General features: G+C 45.4%; 2 protein-coding genes across 11 annotated transcripts in view; both read right to left on the minus strand.

The window, feature by feature from the left end:
• LYPD1 (LY6/PLAUR domain containing 1) overlaps positions 1 to 2,490 on the minus strand; it is a 44,288-nt gene extending 41,798 nt beyond the window's left edge. The window contains exons 1-2 of the mRNA XM_025430126.3: positions 2,183 to 2,490; positions 795 to 932 (exon numbers count right to left, since the gene is read on the minus strand). Coding sequence (XP_025285911.1) covers positions 795 to 932; positions 2,183 to 2,234 — 190 coding nt within the window. The 5' untranslated portion in view covers positions 2,235 to 2,490. The remainder of the gene's footprint in view (positions 1 to 794; positions 933 to 2,182) is intronic.
• Positions 2,491 to 3,982: 1,492 nt separating this feature from the next.
• NCKAP5 (NCK associated protein 5) overlaps positions 3,983 to 24,008 on the minus strand; it is a 960,379-nt gene continuing 940,353 nt past the window's right edge. For 7 of the 10 annotated variants that reach the window (XM_049097384.1, XM_049097386.1, XM_049097387.1 and 4 more), the window contains one exon: positions 3,983 to 5,515. In XM_049097384.1, coding sequence (XP_048953341.1) covers positions 5,234 to 5,515 — 282 coding nt within the window. In that variant the 3' untranslated portion in view covers positions 3,983 to 5,233. The remainder of the gene's footprint in view (positions 5,516 to 24,008) is intronic. The other 3 variants (XM_025430096.3, XM_049097390.1, XM_049097388.1) reach the window with 2 other exon arrangements.

Genomic DNA, 24,008 nt, shown 5'->3' on the forward strand with positions numbered 1-24,008 from the left:
ATGGCAAGGTCTCTGTTGATGGATTTGACCTTGGAATGGAAGCTGGAGTTCCACCCATTTCCCCAAAGGTGTACTTGTGGGAGGACTCTGATTTCTGGTGAGACGATGGGGATGGGGAGGCGGACCTGGGGAGTTACAGGAAGTGGACAGTAAGACGACTGGGGTCAGAGGGAGTAAGTGAGGTTTCGCCTCACAAGACCCGCTTCCGCTCTGCACAAAGCCCAGCACCTCTCATCAGCTAAGCTTATGAGGCTGGAAACTACATTCCTCTGAACAATCTTGGCAATTTGTGCCTGAAATTTGATGCAGTAGCTCTAAAATTAAATAAAGATCCTGTAGTGTTCTTCTAAGAAATATGGCATGGCTCTGTGACAAAACACATTTTTCAAGCTCTGACCTCTGGGAACTTCAACTAGCTTCATATTTCAGGCTGACACTGCTCACAGGCTACTGTCTAGTAGCCCAAGCGGAGCTGGTTATCCATATATTTTCCAGTCTCCTGATCAGCTTTTTAGCAGAGGGAGGTGAGGGGAGTAAATAAAAAGAGGAGAGCCACTAATTTAAATGCACTTCCCCTCCCGAGTCCCTTGGGGAGAAGCCCTGGTAATTAACTCTAATGAGATTAAAGTGACTCGAAACTCTTCATTTTGCCAGCACCGTAAAAGTGAACCTGCGATAAGCGGCGTGTGTGCATTAAATCAAAGTCGGTCCCCTCCCCGGTAAGGAGGTGCCCTCCCTCCCCAACTCCTACCGCGGGCCCGCGCGGGCCTCGAGGGGCGCTACCGGGGTCTCACCCGCGCTTTGCTCCATCACTTCTTTCTGGCACATGTCTTGCACGTTCACCGTGCAATTCACGATGAACTCGGGGGAGGAGCAGTCGTTGTTCAGCTGGAATTCTTCACACTGGTAACACTGGATTTGCAGCGCAGAGCCTGCGGGGACAGACGCAGTCGGGCTCGGACGCAGCCCCCACGGAGACCCCTCGGGAATCGGCGACCCGCCCGGGCCCCAGCCCGCCACGCACGGATCCCGACCCCCGGGGGGCCCCACATACAGACGGGGGGGGGGCGGCGCGGCCGCCGAGGTCCCGCAGCAGCCCGACACCCCCACACCCCGACACCCCGGGGGCCGTCCCCCACCGCACCCGGCTTGGCTTCCCCCCCACGCAAGTTGAAAGGGCCGGGGCACAAAGCGAGAGCGAAGTGGCTCCAGAGACTTGCTTCCGCCCCCACCTACAGCGAAGGATTCGCCTAATTGTTAATTGGTTACAAATCACTTAATTGCTATTTTGGCACCACTCACGATTGCGTTCGCAGACGCCTCCTCGGTTCTGAGGCTCGTCGCCAGCGTCCCCGTGCCGCGGCTCCGAGGACCCTCCGCGAGCGCCCCCGAGCCCCGAGCCCCCGAGCCCCGAGCCCCCGAGCCCCGAGCCCCCGAGCCCGCGCCGGCCGCCAGGAGCTGCTGCGCCTCGAGCCCCCGGCCCTTCGCGGGACGGTCCCCGCAGCGGCAGGGGGTCCCAGCCCGGGCCAGGGGCGTGTGCGCGCAGCCCGAGCCGCGACGCCACCACCATTTGGTCCTGGCTCTCGGGGCAGCCGCTTGGCCGGGGCGCGCGGTCGGGGTGCGCGGCCGGGGTCCGGAGCCGCTCGCGTAACGGAGGAGTGAGCGGTTCGGCCCCGCTCATCGCCCCAGCCCGGCCCCCCTGCTCGGGTCTGGACCCAACTACCCTGCTGGCGGACAGACCCGACCGCCGCGGAGCCCGCGCCTCCCCGCGCCCGCACGCCCGTCGCGCGCCCTGGGCGCAGCACCCCCGCCCCGCCCCGCCCCGCCCCGGCGCGCCCCGGCCCCGGCCCCGGCTGCGCAGCCCGCAGCTCCCCTGCCCGCGGCGTCCGGTACCCCGGCGGGGTCGGGGCTTCACCGCGCCCCCCGCCTCCGCGAGGCCGCACCCCGCTCAGACCGCCCCGGCCCCCGGCCCCGCTGCCTCCCCCGACCACGCAGCCGAGCCTCCGCAGCTCGGGTCCCGCACAGCGCCGCCCCCGCCGCTCCGCCTGCAGCGCGGGACGTGGACACTTCGCCTCGCGGCGCCTCGGGGCGCCCCGCCGGGCAACCCCGCGCACCACGGCCCCGGAGGTGGGTGCCCGGGCGGCGAGGGGCGGGCGGGGTCCCGGCCCCGGCGCCCTCCTACCTTGGAGCAAGAACAATCCGCAAAAAGTTGCCGCGATGCCGAGGACCCACATCCTCGCGGAGCCGCGGAGCCGGAGGAGGGCGGGCGCATCAGAGGCGGCGAGCGCGGCGGAGGCTGCCCGGGCCGCAGCGGCTGTGGCTGCCGAGGCTGCTGGGGCCCGCGCTCGCGTCGCCGAGGCCACCGCCGCCGCCAAGAGGAGCCGCAGGTGCCGCCGGCGGCGCCAGCATCGCCCGCGCCCGGGCTCCCGGCTGCGGGGCGCTCTCTTCCCGCCGGCGCTCCCGGAGTTGGCGGCTGACACTGGAGGAACCACTGGCGAGCCGGAGCGCCCAAAAAAGTCTCGCCTCCTCTCCCCACCTCCCACCCCAGGCACCACGTGACGGCTGCCGAGTTGGCGGGGGTGGCGGGCGCGGAAGGCTGGGACCGTCTTTCGCGTCCCCACCCCCTCCTGTCGCCCTGGTCTCCCGCCCCCGCACGTCCCCAGGACCGGGACGCCGCGGGGAGACGGAGGGCGTCGTTTCCCGGGGCCCGAGGCTGCAGGCGGGGCGCGGGGGGAGCAGCAGGTGCGGCGGGGCCGGCCGGGCGCAGACCGCTGGCCGCGCGGGGGTCGGGAGGCTGCGCGCTCGGCCGCGCCCCGCTGCCGGGGTCCCCGGGCTGCCACCGGCCGGGGACGGCGCGGGCGGGCAGCGGGGCCGGGGCCGCCGGCTGGAGGGGCGCGCTCCTGTGCGCCTGGCAAACTTGCACACCTGCCGGCGCCCTGGAGTGGCCGGCGCAGCTGCGCCTCTTTTTCCCCCGGCCCCGGGAGCTCCCGGGTTCAGACCCGGCTTGGCCGCAGCGGGGGGGTGGGGGGGGTGGGGGGGGTGGGGGGGTGCCGAGGCCCCTGCCCGACGGGCGCCGTCACCCCCAGGCAGCCCTGCTCCAGCTGCCGGCGCGCGCGGCAAGAGGGCGCAGCGACCCTGCGACGGTCGCCCGGCCTCGGACAGGGGGGCTCCGGGACAAGTGTCTCGAGTTCCCCCCCGAAGGCAAATCGGGGTGAAGAAGGGGCTCGCTCTCCTCGATCCCTTTGCTCCAAAAGGCCGGGCACCTTCATCCTGCTGTCATCGAAGTCCCGCGTTATTGGCACCAACGCCGGGTCCTCTCCGGCGCGCGCCTTCCCAGCCCGGGACTCCGGCTTAGGCTGCCCGGTCCCCTCCCCATGCCCGCTCCCCGCAGGCAAGCGACCCACCTTGAGTCCTCCGGGGATGCGCAGGTGCGAAGTTCGCCTTCCCACCTGCCGAGCCCGGCAGCAGGCGGAACGGGAACCTGGGCGCCCCCGCCCCCAACCCGCTGGGCGCGCGCCCTCTCGCCGCCCCTCCCCCAGTCCCGGTGCAAATAGCTTCCCGAGCTCTGCCCCCCTTCACCCTCCCACGCCTGGGTCACCCCCTGGAGGAAGCTCTCCCTGGCCTGGGCGCTGATTGTTTATTTCCCTATCCTGCCGGCAGAGCGGGTCTGGAAATGGGTTTAAATGACTTTCTTGTAATTCCTCTGCAGAGATCCTTCCCCATCTGCCTCAGGCTCCTTCTGTCCCTTTGCCCCCCTCTTTCTTTCATTTTTAGTGGGTTAACCCCTCGGGGAGACTGAATGCTTTGACCATTACCCGCTTGTCTGCAGACTCTGATCTTACAATTGGCTGAATTACTATCTCTGGAGCAAAGGGGCCGGTTTATTTATTCCTTCCTGGAATTGATTGTTGTAGCACGTGTGAGATTCAAAGAACTGGGCCAAAGGGTTCTTGAACAACTTCTTTTAGGATTTCAGAGGGTGTGACGGTGATAGGACTTTTATTCAGAAATGAAACAAAAGAATTTTCAGAAGTCTGAAAGACAGTGAGACTTTACATAATTTTCATTTAACAAAATTCAATATAACAAATTGCACAAATTAACCAAATAACACTGATTATACAATGCTCTTTGAACAAACGAGTGTGTACTGAAGTAACCATATAGATCCTAAAAATATTTCTATTGGGCCTAGTTTACAAGCTCCTGTACAAAAGCAATTATAAATAGTTCACATCTAGAAAAAATACAAATAACCTTTAAAATAGAATTTATCCTCACATATAAACACTTTGTAGAAAAAAAATCTTAAAAAGTAAGAATTTTTTTTTGTAGCACCAACCATTCATTTTATTTTTGAAAAAGTGAACATTACAGATAGGAATTTGCTTTCATTTCTAGATTGCCCACATTGTAATAGAAAAAGTAGGAAGATAAAAATCAACAAATACTGTTCAGAATCCTAGGCAAGCACTAAGTAGAAGAGGATGTAAGGAAATGTTTGGAGGGAAAATCTGCTTTTGAAAATAGAATTAGGTCACTTCCGATCCACTTCTCTTCCCGTCAATGTCACACTTTGAGTACCTGTTACATTTTTCAGTGGAAGCAGAATTATACTTACTACTAGAACCTGAATCTCTCTGGCAACAATTTCGAAATTGCACTGGAATTAAAGTTTGTATCACATTGAGATTGTGGGTTGGGGATGACCATGAGCCCTCTGGTTTTTGGCAGGCCCTGTCTTAGCTTTACAGAGTGTACCCACGAACAATTTGAGTACTACGATAGTGAAGTCAACAAACACCCCTAGCTGGAATTTTTTAAAAATATATTATCAACTTCTAACACTTAGTACGTCATTTCAAGAGCATGGCACGGATTCAATTTATTGCTGTCTTTTTTTTTTCTTTTTGCTACAAATATAATTTCTCTTCCAAAAATTTACAACTTCTGTACAAGTATTCAAAAAAAGTGCAAAATTAAGACTTCTGTATTGTGGGTGTGTTTACAGTTCATCCTCGTGACACACAACTAATGGAGCCTATCTTTATTGCCCTGTCAGAGAAGGAAGCTCCAGTGGGTTGTTTCTTGTGAATCTGACAATGGAGTCTCTGGTGTTGCCAGGGTTTATCGTTCGTTGCTGTCTCTATTCCCCCCCACACCCCCTCCCCGTCCCTCTGTTGCTTAAGTGCTCCATTTTCAGCTCACTAAGAAAAATAAAAAAAAAGGTCCTTTATACATCATTTGAACCCTGACTTGCACAGGAAGAGAAGCTATCATATAAAGAATCACTCAGTGATTCCAAATTGTCTACCCCAGGCCTATCTGAACTACTCAAAGATGCCTCTTCATTTTTTTCTTTTTCTTCCTTTTGTCCTTCGACCTTGTTCAGAGAGTTCTTCTCTCTCTCTAGCAACATCATAGTTTTGCTGTTATATTTACTGAATGACTCCAGGGAAATTTTGGATAATCTATTCTCAGGATCTTCTTTTGTTTCTTCAACTTGTTTCAATTTCTGTAATAAAAAGACAAAAATATTAGAGACATATTTCTTTGGAAAATCAAGTTATTCTATCCAATATTCAATTATTGTCTGCGTAATGTGCAGTTTAAAGGGATAGAGAGAACCTACAAGTCTTTAACAATCGTCTAGTATAATTAAAGGTAATAATAAAGCCAATTTTAGGGATAAATCAAGACTTTATTCATTTTACTGAGATAAATAGGTCTCGATTTGCAAACCAGTAAAGTGCCACTTAATTTCATTTTAAATGGATCTACTTGAAATTTGTTCAGGTAAAATGCCTTATATGTCTTCATCAAAGTTTCAAACTCCTCTCTTTTCTTACTAAGTATTACTAGTTGTCTTATTTCTAAATATAGATAAGGATTGAATTTCAGCCAGTAGTTGGGGTTGTACAGGGAGAAGAAGGCATATAATCCTTAAATTGCCATGAAATTTCAATACCTGTTAGACTTGTCAGAAGCATTGTCATCTTTCTGTTTTGTCCCTTTACAAGTCTTAAGATATTTGAAAGCGATCTCCAGGTCTGTGGGTCTAGATTCCAGAAAGCCCAAGGGCTTAAAAAACCATAATAACACTTCTGCCCATTAGTAACCTCTCCCCTCCAGGAGGCTCCAGTAATACCAATTACTGGATGTCTCTAGGACTTTATAAAACACTGCAGTCATATTCAATTATTCAATTATTGTGGGTAAACTCTGTAAACCAATGCATTTTCCAACTTCTGTTCTCTTTCAGGCAAAAATTCTATCCAAACACCGGGAAGAAGTAGGGACAGGGGCTTAGAGGTAATGATAGCTCCCGTTTAATAAGCATCCACCATGTAAAACTCACTGAATATATATTCTTTGGGAGCATTTTCACAGAGGACTTGCAAGTTACACAACCTCATTTTAAAGAAGAAATCAAGGCTCAGAGTGACAGAGTTATTTGGCCAAGGTCACTCAGCAAGTGACAGAGAACAGGATTTGAATTCCAAGCTGCTGGCTGCCTTCCATGCTCTTGTTCCTACTAAACCATGCTCTTATGTAATAAAGGACAAGATGTCCTATTGTTTTTTTTTTTTTCATTTTGCCACCCAAATATTCCACTTAAATAATTTACCAAACTGTCTCTATTACTATTGCCCCGGGCTCTGACAAATGCATTTCTGTTCTCCAACCCACCCCCTACATTGTTACGCTGGATGCACAAAGGTACAATGAAGAAACTGTGTTTTGATCGAGGGAACAACACACACAGCCCAAGCCTATGATTCTCATATGCTAAATATTTAATAGAAAGGGAAAAGAAAAAGAGATGGCAGTGGATGGCTTTGGCGTCCCAAGAGCAGACTGAGAGACAGTTTCTCTTTCCGTTATGGAAATGGCATAATTCTGTAAGAATAGTTGAAAATCATCCTTGAAGTGGTGCTTATGTCATTACACTGTTGATATCAAGGAGAATTACTATTCACAGAGTTAATTTTCAACCTCAGATGGCTGCCTTGAAACCAGAGGCAAGAACAGATTTCTAGGTGCTTCCAGGAAAGTGGCTCCATAATTAGGAATAACACCATGCAAAAGCCCCTTTTCATGCATGCCATGCCAAGTTTTAGACATTTCTTAAAAAAGATTTGAGAGAGAGAGAACAAGGGGGAGGGAAAGATAATCTTTTTTTTTTTTAAGATTTTATTTATTTTTTCATGAGACACACACACACACACACACACACACACACACACACAGGCAGAGACACAGGCAGAGGGAGAGAAGCAGGCTCCATGTAGGAAGCCCGATGTGGGACTAGATCCCAGGACTCCAGGATCACGCCCTGAGCCAAAGGCAGGCGACAAACCACCGAGCCACCCAGGGATCCCCAGAAAAGAGAATCTTAAGCAGACCTTGCCCTGAGTGCAGAACCCAACTTGGGGCTCGAACTCAGCACCCTGAGGTCACAACCTGAGCTGGAACCAAGTGGATCACTTACCTGACTGTACCACCCAGGTGTTCCTAGGCATTTTTAAATAAAGATTTATATGGTACAATACAAAAAATAAATGGAGAGCAGGAAATGCTTTGGTGTACCTAATGCTGATACATAAAGGATGTTTATTGCAATTTTCTCCTTACCTGAATATCTTCTCCCATTTTCTTTATTCAAGAACCATGAGCATTTCCCTTGCCTATGTCTGGTCACAAATGGATCTCAAATTAATTCAATAAACACTCACTAGAGAAGCTAGCATGACACAGATGGAAGGTGTTGGTGTTGAGGATATACAGCGAAATAAAAGTGTGGCAGGTGTTGGGGATGGGGGTTGAGGCCCTGGAGTCAAACACACCTGAGTTTGAATCATAGCTTTACCCTTTTATTGGCTGGGTGAGTGCCCTTGAGCTCCCTTCTTCAGGTGTAAGATGGTCATAAGATATACCTCTCTTTCACGATTGTTGCAAGCAGTAGAAATAAAACACCTTGAGACACAGAGTAGTAGGTGCTCAATAAATGGTACAATGAATAAATTACAGCGAGGCAGGATTCTTACTCTAGACAGTGTTGTTGAAAGTGTTCTCCAGGCCAGCAGCATCAGCATTTGGGGGGAGCTTGTTAGGAATGCAAATTCTCAAGCCCCACCCAGACTTACTACATCAGAAATGCTCAGGCCTAGCAAATGTTGTTTAACAAGCTTCCCAGGTGATTCTGATACCTGCTAAAATTTGACAATCACCTAGTCAGGAAGAACCTGTAGTCTGGGAGGGAAGATAGATGATAATTCAGTGTATTGAGGTAGAAATGAGGAAGGAGTTATTTACCATGAAAACACCCACTGTGTCAGACATAAATAGTTTGCACCATGTTTTCCCAATGTTTCATGCTTGTCAGTTTGTTTCTTCAGTCGATTATAACAGAGGCCTATGGAGGTGATGAAAAGGAAGGAATGGCCCAATAAGAAAAATCACATGGCCTTCTCAGCCTTGCTTTTTATTTTCACAGTTTTTAATGAAAGGTGGGTACAGAGATAGTTCTTGACTATAAGAAAAACATTAGTGCCAGAGGGACCCATATGGCCACCTGGCATTTGGCCTCAGTGTTGGGGAGTGGTGAGAACTATGGTCAGCTAAAGGGCATGTGCCTGTTCTAGAGGCAGGAGCAACTTACTCCCGCCACACAGAAACGTGGGTCCAGAGCTCTTGATTTTAAAGAGGAGGTCATCAATCTAGAACAATATTTGCTTATGTTTCAGATCCTCTGATGTTTAATTTATTTGCTTATATTAAGAAACAAAACAAAACAAAACAAAACAACAGGGACGCCCGGGTGGCTCAGCCATTTAGCTTCTGCCTTCTGCCCAGGATGCGAACCCAGGTCCTGGGATCAAGTCCCACACTAGGCTCCCTGCATGGAGCCTGCTTCTCCCTCTGCCTGTGTCTCTGCCCCGCTCCCCTCTGTGTCTCTCATGAATAAATAAATAAAATCTTTAAAACAAAACAACAGCCCCAAGCCCCACTGTATATGTCAAATCACAGTATTTGCATTGACTATCTGAGGTAGAAATTATGTTTTATACGTCTATGTCCTGCCTGACTGCCTCACCCTCCTTTCCCTACCAGCTTTCTCCCTAAAGGCCTCACCTCTTGCTCAGTCATCAGTAGATTTTCAGTGGAGACTTACTTGATGGGTTAACCCTCTCTGGCATCAGCGGAGCCTCACCTGTTTGCTTGGGTTTCTCCAGGGGTCCTGCCCATTAAGAATAAAAGCACCAAAGCAGCTTACTTCCTTGCCTCCAGTTAGAAGCATACCAAGCTGGCCTCAACATTATCTGGTCAGATCTCAGGTATTCTGCAAAAATGTTGAAGTCCTATAACGTTTACGCTTAAAATACAAGGAGGGCTTGAGGTCACACAATACTGTGCTAATGATGTATCTGTCAGGTGGTAACAAAACAGGGCACATTAGTTTGCAGCCACTGTATGTGAAGGTGCTTTGCAAACTAATCATGGTAATAACAGTTAGCATTTAATTGAGAGCCTGTTCCGTGCAGACACTCTGCTAAGCACGATGCACGGATTATCTGTTTTCATCCTCCCATCAATTCTGTGTGGTGGGTGTCATTAGTATGTCCATTTGGAGCCAATGGAGGCTTGAGGAAGTTAAGTCAGTTGTTGAAGGTCATGCAGTTGTTGAAGGTACATGGTGCAGTCTGGATTTGGACCCCGGGGAAGTTTGCCTGCAGAGATAAGGCTCTGGGAAAAGAGCTTTGCAATGAGCAGCCACTGTTAAATCTTTAAGAGGAGCATCTGAAGTAAGGGTTACAGGGCACAATGATAGTCATGATGACAAGCCCTGTAGAGATTAGGATTTGACAAGGATTGTGTAGGTTCCCTCGGACATCCTCATTTCCTTCATATACTGTGCCTCATCAGAATTCTGATAAAATCAATATACTACATTTGTCACCTATAGGTGGCAATAGTTGTACAGTTCACTTTTCGGTGGGGCTTTCTGTTGCACTTGGGGACCAGATAGGGCTAAACAGGGCAGGCAAAGATATGTTTTCATGTTTCAAATATGTGACTTTGCCATATTCTTAAAATCGTTTCCTGCCTTTAGTGTAACCACGGTGTTATGAGTGATAATTCAAGCAAGTAGACAGTGGCATCGTTTGCAGAAATCCCTTGGAATGAATTATATCTTAACTAATTTGATTCCTTGTAGTCAAACGTTAATCAATCAGAGCAATCTACTATGCGACTGGCTGTGTGTGAATAACTGTGTGGTCTTGGTTCTCAGAGGGAGTTCCATTAGAGGAGGGGGCTCCTGGAATGATTCTGACAGGGGGATAGGATGAGAGGATACAGGAAGTTGTAGGGGGCATTCCATGGAGTTCCCACTAAATACGCCCCTATTGCTTCCTCATCCCGTTCTGTGTCCACTTAGGTCCAGTGGCAGCTCGAATAATCTCTCTCTTGCCCTTTTGGATTCTGTAAAGGACAGAATCACTGCAAAGACAGAAATAGCCATCAAGAGGTACCTATCTTCAGGGGTTTTAGGAACCCCAACCAGACTCGGTTAAGTGTCGCTCAGTACCTGGATTATAAATCATAAATAGCTTTTATTTCCAGAGAGTTTCCCATCCAAGATTTCACTTCACTCTTACATCAGTCTGGAAGGTGAGGGAGGCTGGTGTTGGCTGTACTCTCCATGAGGTATTTATGGAATTTGCCTTTCACACAAATTCGAATTCAGGGGAAATTAGACCTAGAAACTCAGTTTCCTGATTTTTCTTTTTTCTTTTTTTCTTTTTTTTTTTTAGTTTCCTGATTTTTCAACACAGAAATGCATCCCATTTTTTTCCAGCACAGTCAATAATGATCATGGAGTAGAGAGTCTGCCTAGACAAATATCCTAAACATGAGGAAGGATAATACTGGAGGTGATGTGGGCCCCTGCCATAAAGGAAAAGGTGAGGAGAATTATATAAGGTGATAGAGAAAAACTGAAGTGATAAACCAGAAAAAAAATTATATACATGCTTGCTGATATCAGCTTCAAAGAGATACATGTTGTACATGTATATAGCCAGACACTCCTGCCCAGAGGGGAGAAATAAGTAGGAAATCATGAAATAGTGTAATGGATTAGTGTTTAATGATGAAAGCTACTCTTTCATTATTTCAAACAAGTTCCCATCTGTTGATCATATCTTGAAAATATTGGTATGTCTACTGTAAGATGTCAGAAAGAGATTCAGATCATCTTAGGAAATTCAAATGCAGCATCATTCCTCAGCTGGGCATTAATACAAAGAGGACTGGCATCTTTTAGCACAAATTAATATAACCAGTACCTTTATCAACATAGTCTTGTTTCTCTCTATTGCTATAGAGATGCACTGCCAATCAGTTCAGGAAGACATGTGGTAGGAAAATAGCTACGTTTATGAGGTGTTTTTGCTATGTGTCATGTACTGGGTTGAATGCTTTGAACGAATTATCTCCTTTAATTCTTATTATCCCCATTATTTATATAAATAGGAAAATACTCTGTATTTTCTGCAAATACTAGCCACACACACCTGGCTAATAAGTTAGGGAGTCAAGATTTAAGCAGAAGTAGTCTGACTGCAGAATTTGGGATCTTAATCACTATGCACTAGACCAGGTGTTTGGAAACCAGGGTTTAGTTCTCTGGGATTGTGTTAATTAGCTGTGCGACCCCTCTATACCTTAGTGTCTTTACACTAAAGTTTTTAGTATCTTCTTGCTCTATAAAGCTCTGTGGCTATAAAATATTCTTAATTGGGTGTCTTCTGTGCATCTATTATTGGCACAATAAATAGCTCTCTTCCCCACCTTAGTTCTGAACAAACTGAAGACTAAGATAAAAAGAAAAGGCTGGTGGGAGAATAAAAAACCAGCTTTATTAATGAGAAAGCTTACATTGGAGAATGAGGTTTCCTGCTGCAAAGATGTGAGTTTCCTAGTACTCGTCCTAGAAATAGGCCTGGGAATTGGCAACCCTGGGCTGGGGGCAAGTGTCTTCCCATAGAGCCTGTAGCATAAAGGAACAAGACAAAATGTGTGCTTCTCACAGCCATCCTGACTCCAGAGAGGGGGTGGGAAGAGCAGGAAGTGAGTTTAACATTCCCTGTTCTCCTCTTACACTTGCTAATTATTTTTTATTTTTTATTTTTTTTTGCACTTGCTAATTAAATAAGCCACCCCTCCTTCTGACCAGGAGAAGTATATGGGGGGTGGTGGGCAGAGAGGCCAGGAGTGTTACCCTAGGAAGATCCTCCCACCTGAAAAGAAGCACCTGAAATTGGAAAGAAGTGTCCCCACCACGCTCCCTATCACCACCCAAACTTTTTCATTATGTATGATGATGCAGATTTTAACTAAATAGTCAAAAACGTAGTAAGGCCATGAAGATGCAAGAAGTAACCCTCGGGGGGCGGGGAATCAAGCTTATGGATGCTTTGCCACTTAGTTGTCATTAAAAATAATTTTTAGGGATCCCTGGGTGGCGCAGCGGTTTGGCGCCTGCCTTTGGCCCAGGGCGCGATCCTGGAGACCTGGGATCGAATACCACGTCAGGCTCCTGTTGCATGGAGCCTGCTTCTCCCTCTGCCTATGTCTCTGCCTCTCTCTCTCTCCCTCTCTGTGACTATCATAAATAAATAAAACTTAAAAAAAATAGTTTCTTTATAAAAAAAATAATTTTTAAAAAGATGCAAGAAACCTCAGACCGCAGTGAGTGGGGGTGGGGCAGAGAAACTTCTTCATGGGCAAAGAAAGAGGAGAGAGGTGATTTAGTAGATGTGAAAGACACGAGCTGCCAGGTGGGCACAGATAAATCTAATAGAGGAGACAGTCTGGCTAATCCTGGATGTTGGGTTCAAGTAAGATATGATTTCTCTCATCTGTTTCCTGGTGAGCCAATCTTGGGCACTGGGAGGACGGATTCATAGCAGAATTTTGTGTTATGCTCTTATTGCAGGAATGGGGAAGAGGTATTTTAATCCAGGGTTTCTTAGTCGAAGGTCTGTGCACATTGCAAAGTCTATGTTAAGTGATATTTGCTGGGGGAAGGCCAATCTCAAGAGAAAAGATGCAGCTAAAGTCATTTCTCTTTCCTCAGAGGCACTAATCTCTTCTTTAATACCACCTCTTACTGTATTCCTGGCGGAGCTACTTTCTGAGTGAGACATAAAAATAGATAGAATGACCTTTGGTGAACACTAGAGACCCTCCAGACTTTTCTCGAGAGTTGTGGTGTTAACCCGGTTAACCGGGTCAAATTCCAACCCGGATAATTACTTTCTCCCCGTGCTCAGTTCCTTTTATTACCTCAACTGGACACATTACTCTTCACTTGCCCTTCTGAAAAATTAATGTGACGGATCAGTAATAGAGAACCACTCTCTCCATCCAATCGCTGGTGGGGAGATGCAATTCAGCACTTGGGGGCACTCTGTTTCCTTACGGGTCCTGAAGATTCTTCAGTATCTCCAGGGCAAACTGGTTTTATTAGGTGAAAGAGTAATTTTCAGCTGAGATGTGTTTTTCTGACTATATTATTAACTATACTGCTGTCCTCTACCAGGATCAATGACTTTTAGTGACCTGTGCTGGAACCCCTGAACCCAGAAGGGAAATATGCGAGCTTACTTTTTGGAAAAAAAAAAAAGAAAGTCAAGCAGAGAGAAGGTCAGTAAGGAAGGAAACAGGGCGGGTAGAAAATTATGCACCTTGTAGAAAGGAAAAGAACTAACTCAGAGATAAACAATGGACCCACGGACATTTAAAAACTAGCTCCAAGAGGCAATAGGAGGGGGATGTCATTTTATCACAGAGATGGGAAATGCTCCCATATGGGGAAAATGGGGAGAAGGTGTGGGTCCAGGTCTGTCAGCCAGAAGAGAAGAAAAAAAAAAAAACACGGAAAATCACAAGTGTAGCTCATGGCAGATTAAGGCATTTGAGAAGAGGAAAGGCATGTAAATATAAGTTTGGGTAAAACTGTTATATGAACATGCAAAAAAGGACATGTTAGTGAGTTCTGCAAACTAACATCAGTGCCATCACTTGAAATGCCCATTTGAAAACATATTTTTTGATTTTTGTTGTCCAGGTTGTGGATGAATCTACAGATCTAATTGAAAATGTAGGTTGAAAAAAAAAAAAAAAAGAAAAAGAAAATGTAGGTTGTTCACCTGAAGTAATGCATCAGATGTGATCAATAGTGTTCAATTTCTCCAAAAGCAAAATCTCTACTGTTTTAAAGTGACCTAGAATCAGGAAACAAGCCAGCTCATTGATACCAGCGTGTGTAATTAGCTTAACTAAATGGAACATACTTATCTGTGTTCCTAGATTCCTTTTTCTTCTTCCAGCACAATAATATTAACTAAAATTTTTATTCAGGAATGAGAATGGAGCAGGATCTGGCCTGGGAACTTCTAAATCTGCTTATTTTAGTGTCAGGGTTAATGATTCTGGCTCATAAGAGTGGAGGCATCAAGCCTTTCTGCCTTTAATTTATAGGTATTCTTATGAATAAAAATAAGTATATATCGTACTAACTTAAAAGATTGATCAGACATTTTTCTTTGACTAATCCTTCCATCATCGTTTCATGTCGTAAATCTGATACCTAACTGTCTAGCAAGCTGGCCCATGTCTGGCGTAGATGTCAGTGTGTGTCAGCATGAAGACGCCATGAACTTTGTCCGAGGAAAATACAGCATGAAGGGACCACTGTGTATCCCAGTGCCATTTTCACTTTGGAGTGACAGATTTGGGACTACTCTTGTAGGAACAAAATACACTTATGTGGAGGATCAGATGACTATGAAAAGGTTATACTATTTCTTTCCCCCCATGGAAGTTCTCCTTCCAAAGAAAGATTCCCCAATACCATTATAATGCTGGTCATCATAAAAGTATATCTGGAAGCGCTAACCTTTTATTCTGAGGTGTGCTGTGAGTGCCAAAGCCAGGAAGCAATATTTCATATTATTCATTAATCTATAAATAGGCAACCTGAAATTACTTCTAAAGGAATTTGGTAGACCATTTAAGGGTCACACTACACTATGGCATTCAATCTATTGGGTACTTTACAATAGCCATCGAGCCTAATGGGACTGCAAGGTAAGGTTTATCCAGCAACACACAGATGTTTGTGGATGTTAGAAAGTTCACTCTTTTCATATTTATACTTCATCTCCTAATGCAATTCATGTTTTGGTTTTAGGGCTGGTCAGCCTTCGCTTTGGATATAGTTATTCCCCAGGATATGTGACATAGTGACTCCTAGGGCCAGGGCACATCAGAATCAGCACCTATATATTGATCCTTGTTCTAAAGAGAGGATTCCTTGGTGGGAATTGTTCTAAAGACTTAGGAACATTGAGCTTTGCGTTCCGTGTTGTAGTTTGGTTTGTTGCAACAACTGTAAGATGTTCTTATTTCTCATTACCCGGTAAGCATGGGGTGGGCGTGGGGGTCTAGGATGGAAGGATGTGCTAGTTGGGAGAATGCTAGCAGGAGTCTGCTTTCATTCCGGATTCCATCCCTTGCTTTGCCACGGTATGACAGTGACATTCATTATTTCAACTCTGTACCCAGATCTTAATATTTAAATAGAGATTATGCAGCTCTTGCCACAGCATTTATTTATTTACTTATCTATGTATTCAACAGATATTTATTGAGCATCTACTTTGTTCTAGATAGTATTCTAGAGACCAGGGATAGAGCAGTATATGAGATAAAACTACTGCTCACATGGAATGTACATTTAAAAAATTCTTTAATACGATATCAATATAGAACAGAGCTTCAGATATTTTAGGAGATGGATCCCTGAGAAATGAGTTGGAATAGTCTATCCAGGCTGCTCTCTGGTTCTTAATAATGGCACTTAGAACACGAATTATCTTGTCAATCTCAGAGCTGTGGGTATGCCCCTTTTGCCCCAATTCTGTTTTTGAATTAATGCCCTCAACTTGCTTAGCTTCTTTTGGTCTCCTTCTATTCTTTATCTGTTACAGCATTTGGGCCAATGTTTTTCACAGGTTAACTAATTACCGTTTCCATTCACCTTTCTCAACCTCTCTGTGGCTAGTCATCTCCTAAATTCAACATGCTTAAATGAGAATTTCTTCTTTCCTCTAATTCCATGTTTTTGCCAATAATAAGTTTTAGAACTTCATCCCTTTTTTTTTTTTTTTTTTTTTTTTTTTTTTTTTTTTTAGTTATCCAGAGCTTGTTCTGTTTCTATAATAACTCATCCACAGGATCTTTTTTTTTATTTCCACAGGATCTTTTTCTCTGTGAATTCCTGTCCATTTGACTCTGAACTTACATCTATTCTATTATACAGGCTGTTTTCATATCAATGTCCCACTTCTCAATTGGATTACACACTTCTTGAGGCCATGGACTAGATTTTATTCTGCTTTCTTTCTCAGATTCTGACACTACGTCTTGTATCTCTTGGAGTTGATATTCATTGCATATCAGTAAAGGTAGTCAGTCCCTATTAGATCTGCCTTTGCTACATCAGTTCCTCTGGAGCTCATAGACTTGACTGAGTTTTCTGTAACATCTGCTTTTCTGTGATGAAGAGACATGTAAAAAAAGATTATTTCAAACTTTCACTTGACTAATGATAGCACAGTTCCCAGACATATTAGTGGTGGCATGGCCTCTAGGATTCCAGGTTAGCATCAAGAACCAGGGCTACCCTTGGATTAATGGATGTGTGACAATTGTCTACTTTGGCAAAAGCTATTTCCTATCTGTGTCAAGAGCAGAGACAGGTACACTTATATACGATGGCCATCCTGGTCCGGCAGCTGTGCTTTGACTTGTCCCCTTTCTTCTCTACCCCCCAGGTGGGCATGGCCAGCAAGTTGAGTGAAGCAGCAGCTGCCATCACTTCCTGGAAATCCAGGAGCAATAGCCAAGACAATAAAGCTTCCCAGGGGGTGAAATGTTATTAAAAAAGATCAGGTCTATGATGGATGGCACAGATATTGGCTCTGTCCTTTTCTTAAGTGCTTCCTTTAGCCAGCGAGTACTACCTCACCTGATCTGAGCAAAGTGCTCAAATTCAGATTTTTATCTCTAAGACAGGGGTAGAGGGGAGCCTGGTGATGTGAGTGACAGTGTAAACATGACAATGATGACATTCTTAGGGGCAGCAACAAGACTGTTCAGGTGATAAACCCACCAATATTACTGGCTATATCAAATCATGAAGTTAAACTGTAGGGAGATTAAATTACAGCTGCCTTAGTACAAAATTCTAGTGCTGGACAGCATGCAATGCTTTTTGTTCTCTCTCTGCCACCTATAATATATTCAGTTGGCAAACTGACTCCTGCATTATAAAAGGTATTCTCTTCATAAACCACATAGGCTGGCTCAATGCTACTTTATGAGGTTTAATTCAGCTATCCACTACAATAAAAATAAACTTTATTTTTGTCTCACATGCACAGAACAATTTAATTTTTAAATTAATGTCAAAACGAAAGGCGCCTTGCTCCGGGTGAAGCATGTTTGCCCCACACAGCTGCGTAAACACAACTCGATCGCTATGAGAATTAAATGTGGATCAACAAAATCAATAGTTAATTGTATAACTCAGGGTCTTTCATTTCAGATCTAATCTGGAAAGAAGGTTCAGGGGATGTTTGCTTTTGATTTTCTTAAGATATTATTTAAAACCTTGCTGTCAGGCGGAAGAAGAGTTCACTAGGTCTTCACATCATTTCCCTAACTTGTTGGGCTTGTGAGCCGTCAAGATCATATGGACGGTTCGGCCTTTCCAGTCTTTACCTTCAAGCTCGGTGTCTTTATCAGCCAAGCTGCCTCGATTGGGCTCTCTGGTTGGCACTAATGTAAACAAACTTTATTGCAGCAAATAACCCAACTTAATAGGTGTCTCGGCTCCAGACATGGCTGTTTTAGTTGTATTATGTCCCAACTTTTGGTCTATTTTGCCATACTATCTATGGTGATTAGTCAGCCACCTTCACCCCCACCTGTGTCAGTAAAATATATTATCCTGTGAAGATGCACAATTTTTTTTGTGACATGGCAAGAAGATGTGAGTTGGACCTGTATGGGAAATATGCTATCTGTTCCGACAATCGGAAAGGGACCAAAGGGAGGGGGTGCTGCTGGAATAGAACCTATAAAAAGTCATCCAATCTCATTAGCCCAAATGGATGAGAAGGGAAGGAGGGCAGGCAGCCTTCCTTTGCAAAGGGAATAGTACAATAACATCCAGAAGACCATGGGGGTAACAGATGGACCGCCTTGACCCTTGTTATATTACTGCAGAGCTAAAAATGTACTGTTTGAACTTCGTTTCCCTTTAAAGTGTAACCTTTCATATAATAAGTTAAGCCTTGCTCTCTCTTACATATTGTTAGAAGCCTTCATCCATTTTGGGGAGTGAAAGCAGAATAATTCTTGAAATAATGAATCATTTTTCTTTTTCCAGCTTGTCTAGAAATCCCATGATTATTTTGCTGTTGCGGACAATGACCTTCTCAAAGGAGGCCTATCAAACGTTCAAGATAAATAATGAGAGGGTCTCTCTTTCCTGCCTCAAGGAAGAAATTGCATGGAGGGAAGATGTTTGTGAAGCCTCAGTATACCCATTCCAGGAAGGGCAGCAGCGTGCTCTGAGTGAAACGGAGCAGTGCATCCGTTTCCGTGTGACCAGCGGCCCCATTCAGCAGGCATCCCGGGCAGCATCCTTGGAGGGATCTTGGGGAAGACACCTAAGCTCTTTACCCAGTAACGCTGGAATCAAAAGTTTCGGTGGTGACAGAGCACATTTTAAGCCTCCTGACTTGTTAGCAAGTAACCAAAGAGAGGAAGCTCTGGTTAATGCTCCTTCCAATGATAGAAAAACATGGTTCAGATGTAGTAGGTCCAGGAGCTAAGACTGACCATAATGAATCCCCCCCTTCCTCCCACACCCTCATCTTCCCACCTAGCACCAGATACTCAAAGGGTAAAAGGAGCCTTTCTTTTGTTCACTCCATGGAAGCAAGGTCTTACAAACTAGGTAGAGAGCTGCAGTTGAAATAGCAACTTGCCTATGATTCAAGTGCTTTGGGGATGCACAGGAGTACAGACCAGCTTCTCAGGGCAAGCGTTGCGTTATCTGTCCACCCTTTCATGGCTCTTGTACAGCTGAAGTCTCTGTGGACAGCTGAAGACACTGACCTTAACTTTGGAAGTAGGTACAAGACCTTCCCATATATGCCCCTCAGTCTCCTTATCTTTGTAGAAATTCCTCCCTTTCCCCATAGATGGCTGAGGGATGGCCAGGCTTGAGACTAGGGGAGGAAAATCCATTGCCACAGGGGGGGAACCTGACGTATGCACAAATGCACAGATGGTAGTGGGGACCGTGGAGAACTGCAGAGCCCCTGCCCCAGTTAGTGGGGAAGCTACTGCTTATTTAACAAACATCTGTGTAGCACTTGTGCTTGCCCTAAAGACTGGACAGGAGGCAAGTATCATTGGTTACACTATGTATTACATGAGAAAAAAGAGGCAGAGGAGCTACGTATCTTGCCCAAGGTGGATGTGAGATGCTAAGCAGAGCAGGATTCGCATCCAGGAGGCCAGCTGGAACTCTCCAGCTCTCAATCACTAGTCCTCCTGCCCCAGTGCTGGCTGACCTTTACCCCTGGGGGGAATGTGGGCTTGGTGTTGCTGAAACTTCTCATTTCTCAAGAGCAATGGCAATCTGGAATTCACATACAAAATCTCCTAATGTTTATTTAAAACAAATGTGTGGGTCAAACAAAACCTGTTTGTAATTAATTTGTGGTTCTCCCGTATTACAACCTATCAGCATCTTAGGGATATTAAGGGGATGGGGGTGACCTGAAGCTATTGGCAGGATGGTTAATGATGAGACTTGCCACCCATCCTGGGGCAAGTGCATTTTAAACAGACACTAAACATCCTCATAATACTTCAATGCCCCTTGCCCTTCCCTTCCCTTCACGAACAAGCAAAACAAAAATTTCAAAAGCCCCTCTTCAAGCATTAAGAATAGCAAATGAGAACTTTCTGAAACCTTTAAACTCACGCCTAACACATGAACCACTGCCTGGTCTGTTACCACATAAACAGCAGGTAAATGGAAGATGCTTCTATTCTAAATATTAATGGATTTTCTACTTTTTCTTTGGCCAGAATTGGTGGGGAAGGCCATGTCTCTTGCCTTTTGACCCATCATCAGGAAACCACATACTTAAGATATTTTTTAAGAGAGGGAAGTGCATGGGATCCCTGGGTGGCTCAGCGGTTTAGCACCTGCCTTTGGCCTGGGGTGTGATCCTGGAGTCCCGGGATCGAGTCCCACATCCGGCTCCCTGCATGGAGCTTGCTTCTCCCTCTGCCTGGGTCTCTGCCTCTCTCTTTCATTCTCTCTCTCTCTCTGTCTCTCATGTATAAATAAATAATATCTTTTAAAAAAAAAGAGGGGAAGTGCAAGTTATCAAAGTTGGTTTTAATGAAACGGGGCCTTCCTTCAATAGGAGCTTCTGAACTTATTCACACATAGGGTAAGGAACAATCAAAGGGGCACTTGGGTGATGCAGTCAGGTAAGTCAACTTTTAGTGTCAGCTGAGGTTGTGATTTCAGGGTGGTGAGACTGAACCCCACGTTGGGTTCTGTGCCCTGTGTCGGGCTCCACACTCAGAATCTGCTTGGGATTTTCTCTCTCTCTCCCTCTGCCATACCCTCAAATAAATAAATAAATCTTAAAAAGAAAAAAGAAAAAACAACAGCCATAGTTTCACAATGAAGATCCTGTGAATTTCCACAAGCTTGCATTGCTTTTGTCACTGCCTGGCACACCACTTTCTTCCATTGTTTTTTTTTTTTTTTGTCTTTCTTTCTTTCCTTTCTTCTTCCTTCCTTCCTTCCTTCCTTCCTTCCTTCCTTCCTTCCTTCCTTCCTTCCTTCCTTCTTTATTTCCTCTTTCTTTCTTTCTTTTTCTTTCTTTCTTCTTCTTTTTAATGTATAAGTTGAGCTCCATATCTAAGAATATGACAGGTCCAGTCATTTGTGTTTTCTGTGTCAAAATGAAAAGCCAGTGATGAAACAGAAAGACATTTCAAAGATGTAGGGTTCCCTATGGAAAGGGGAAGGAGAGAAAGAAAGTTCTCTATTCCCAGGCAAGCTCAGGAATCAATGTGCTCAACCAGGCAGTATCCAGTGGCAATGCAGGGGCAAGGGTAAAAAAGCAATCTCAAAAGTAATCAGGATACAAATGATCCAGGGCTTTAAAGATAAAATTGAAACCGCTCAGCAACACCTTGAAAACAAGCCAGTAAGCATGCAGATAAGTATCAAGCACATTATTTAGCTAGCCAGCTGAGGATGGCAACTGGCTGAATTCTGAGCCAGGCAGTTAGTACCTCTGTGTTCTGGCTCGCATATCTTCCTCTCTCCAGAATGTCCTCCTCGCCTTTCATGCTAGCCAATACCCACTCATCTCTGGAGACATGGACAGAGGAAAATATCCTACAAATTTTTTTCTGGCTGGAGTCTTGCCCACTGCCCCTTTTGCTCCCCTTTCATTCTTTGTGCAGACTATGATCATGGCATCGTTAAGCTTTGGTTGCGCACAGTGGTGGCCATGGCTCAGTCTCCCGTAGAGGCGATGACCCTTTTTATGGTTTCATCCCTTGTACCCAGAACACACCTGGACATAGGAGATCCAGAAATGTTAGTGGACTAAAGGGAGAATGCTAATTATATTTATTTACTGGGCATCTTCTTTTCTATAACATTTCCTTATCTTTTACCTAATGCCTTTTATTGCCTTTGAACGTGATTGAGTCCCAGGTTATATAAGATGCTGTACTACTGTCTGTTAGGGAGCATTCATTTATTTCCTGAGGGCTAAGGGATGCTCTAATTCTAATCACCCAGAAGACACTTAAGTTTCCTTTATTCAGAAAGTGGAGACAGTAACTTCCCCAGTAAACAGGAAAATAGATTTCGTTTTTTTGAAAAAATGTAATTAACACAGTTTTCTAGGAGCATTTCTATCGCCACAAACCAAGCTCCTTGAAATAATCAGCAGCACTAAAGACCTCAAGGTTACAGATGAAAACCCATGAAATAAGTGAGGATTGTATCTAGCAGTGGGAGGACTGAAGATGGCAGGGATGCTTTTTAAATATCCAAGTAGTTTAATGTGGCAGAAAAGAAAATCCTCGATGTGCACAAGATGAGGGAATTGCCTCAGAATGAACTTTTGAGAATACTGAGAGGAATTTCAAGGATACTGGGTGTCCCGAAAGAATACAAGAGATTTTGGAGAGTCCTGGAGTGGCCGCATCCCATAGATACAGGACAGAGTGACACCTCGGGGTCACCTCGGAAGGTGCTTGGCCTGGGCTGTATCCCTAGGCCCACAGAGGACAAACACGATGGTGGAAGCAGACCACTATAACAGGGAGCAAGTCTTCCCCACTTCAGAACTAGCATTGGCTCCAGTAGTGTGGGTGGGGAATAATTCTCTCTTCCTCAACTCTGTGAAAACCCAGTTTCAGTGAGTTAAATGTGAGTGGGCTGGTGTTTCTCTTTGCTGGATTCAGTGCATACGGTTTCTCCGTCATGTGTATCTACAATTATCTCAATTGACTGTAAAAAATACTTTTCTTTCAATTAGTGTTAAAGGAGTCACAGGCAAACTGTCCCTTAAATATTTCCATTGGGTGATATCGAAGGATTACTGAAAGGGTATTCCCAAGGCTATTCCGCATCGGAAAACAGCTAGGAAAGAGAGATTTAAGTCCAGGCCTGTTCTGCATGGATACCTACATACACACATATGAACACACGCACACACGTACCCTTCTGACGCTTTCAGGGGATGGCTACAGAAATGTCATTTGAAGCAAGGAGGGGGAAAAAGAATCTCCCCTCATAAACATGTTTAACGGCATCTTGGTCTCTTGGTCAGAGCCAATAAAGATCTCCTGCTGTGAGCCAGCTCGAAAATAGGAATGTGGTGAAGGATGTTCCACTTTATGTGGTCTGAATGTGATTAGTGATTAGCATGGGTAGCCTCAGTCAGCTGGGAATAGCAATCAGGGTTTCTTTCCTGCAACCCTGAAGGGCTGCAAACACAACTGGCTTCCATCCCATACGATGATGGGATACTAACTGAAAACCCAATTAATCTGTGAATGAATTATGGCCTAAGAAATACACTGTTTTATAATCAATTTTAAGTGAGTCCCTAACAGAAGATAAGAGGAAGAAAAAGCTGTAAAATTATGAGGTTGGTACATTCTGTTCACTATGACTGATGATTTTGAGGGAGATAATTTTACAATCCATCAAAGTTTTGTCATTTCAAAAATCATGCCTCCCAATGTATGCTGTAAATTAATTTTAAAATTTACATATTCATTAAAAATCATATTGAAAACAGCAGGAAGTGAGCCCCGTTTGAATAATAAAATAACTTGTTATTCCACTGGAGATAAAAAAAAAAACAAAAAAAATTAAAAGATTTTTATTTGGTGGTAATAATAACAAAAATTGCTATCTGAATTAGTTAAACCAAGAATTCATATTCACTGGAGGCATCAATATAGTATTACAGATGATCCCCCAAATTTTCATTTTGGGTGGATAAAGAAGGTCTTACAACACATGAAAGTCCTGGGAAGAAAAACAAGAAGGAGAAGACCAGGGCTCTTAGCCTGCTGGGTGTGCATGTCTGAAGCAGGCTACGAGCACCCAGGGTGGGGGCAGTGGTCTGTTAGTCTGTTTGGCTGAATTTCCCATAAAAAATGGAAGGCTTGCCTGAGGTATAGAACATTCCAGATGTCTGCATTAGCCTCGATTGCCAAGGGGCTGGTCACCAGCGGGGGTTGACTCCAGAACACGAGGGACATAATTGGAAGGACACAGAATTGCAATTAGAGAGCGA

Source organism: Canis lupus, chromosome 19 (assembly GCF_003254725.2).
Source record: "Canis lupus dingo isolate Sandy chromosome 19, ASM325472v2, whole genome shotgun sequence".
Lineage (NCBI taxonomy): Eukaryota > Metazoa > Chordata > Mammalia > Carnivora > Canidae > Canis > Canis lupus.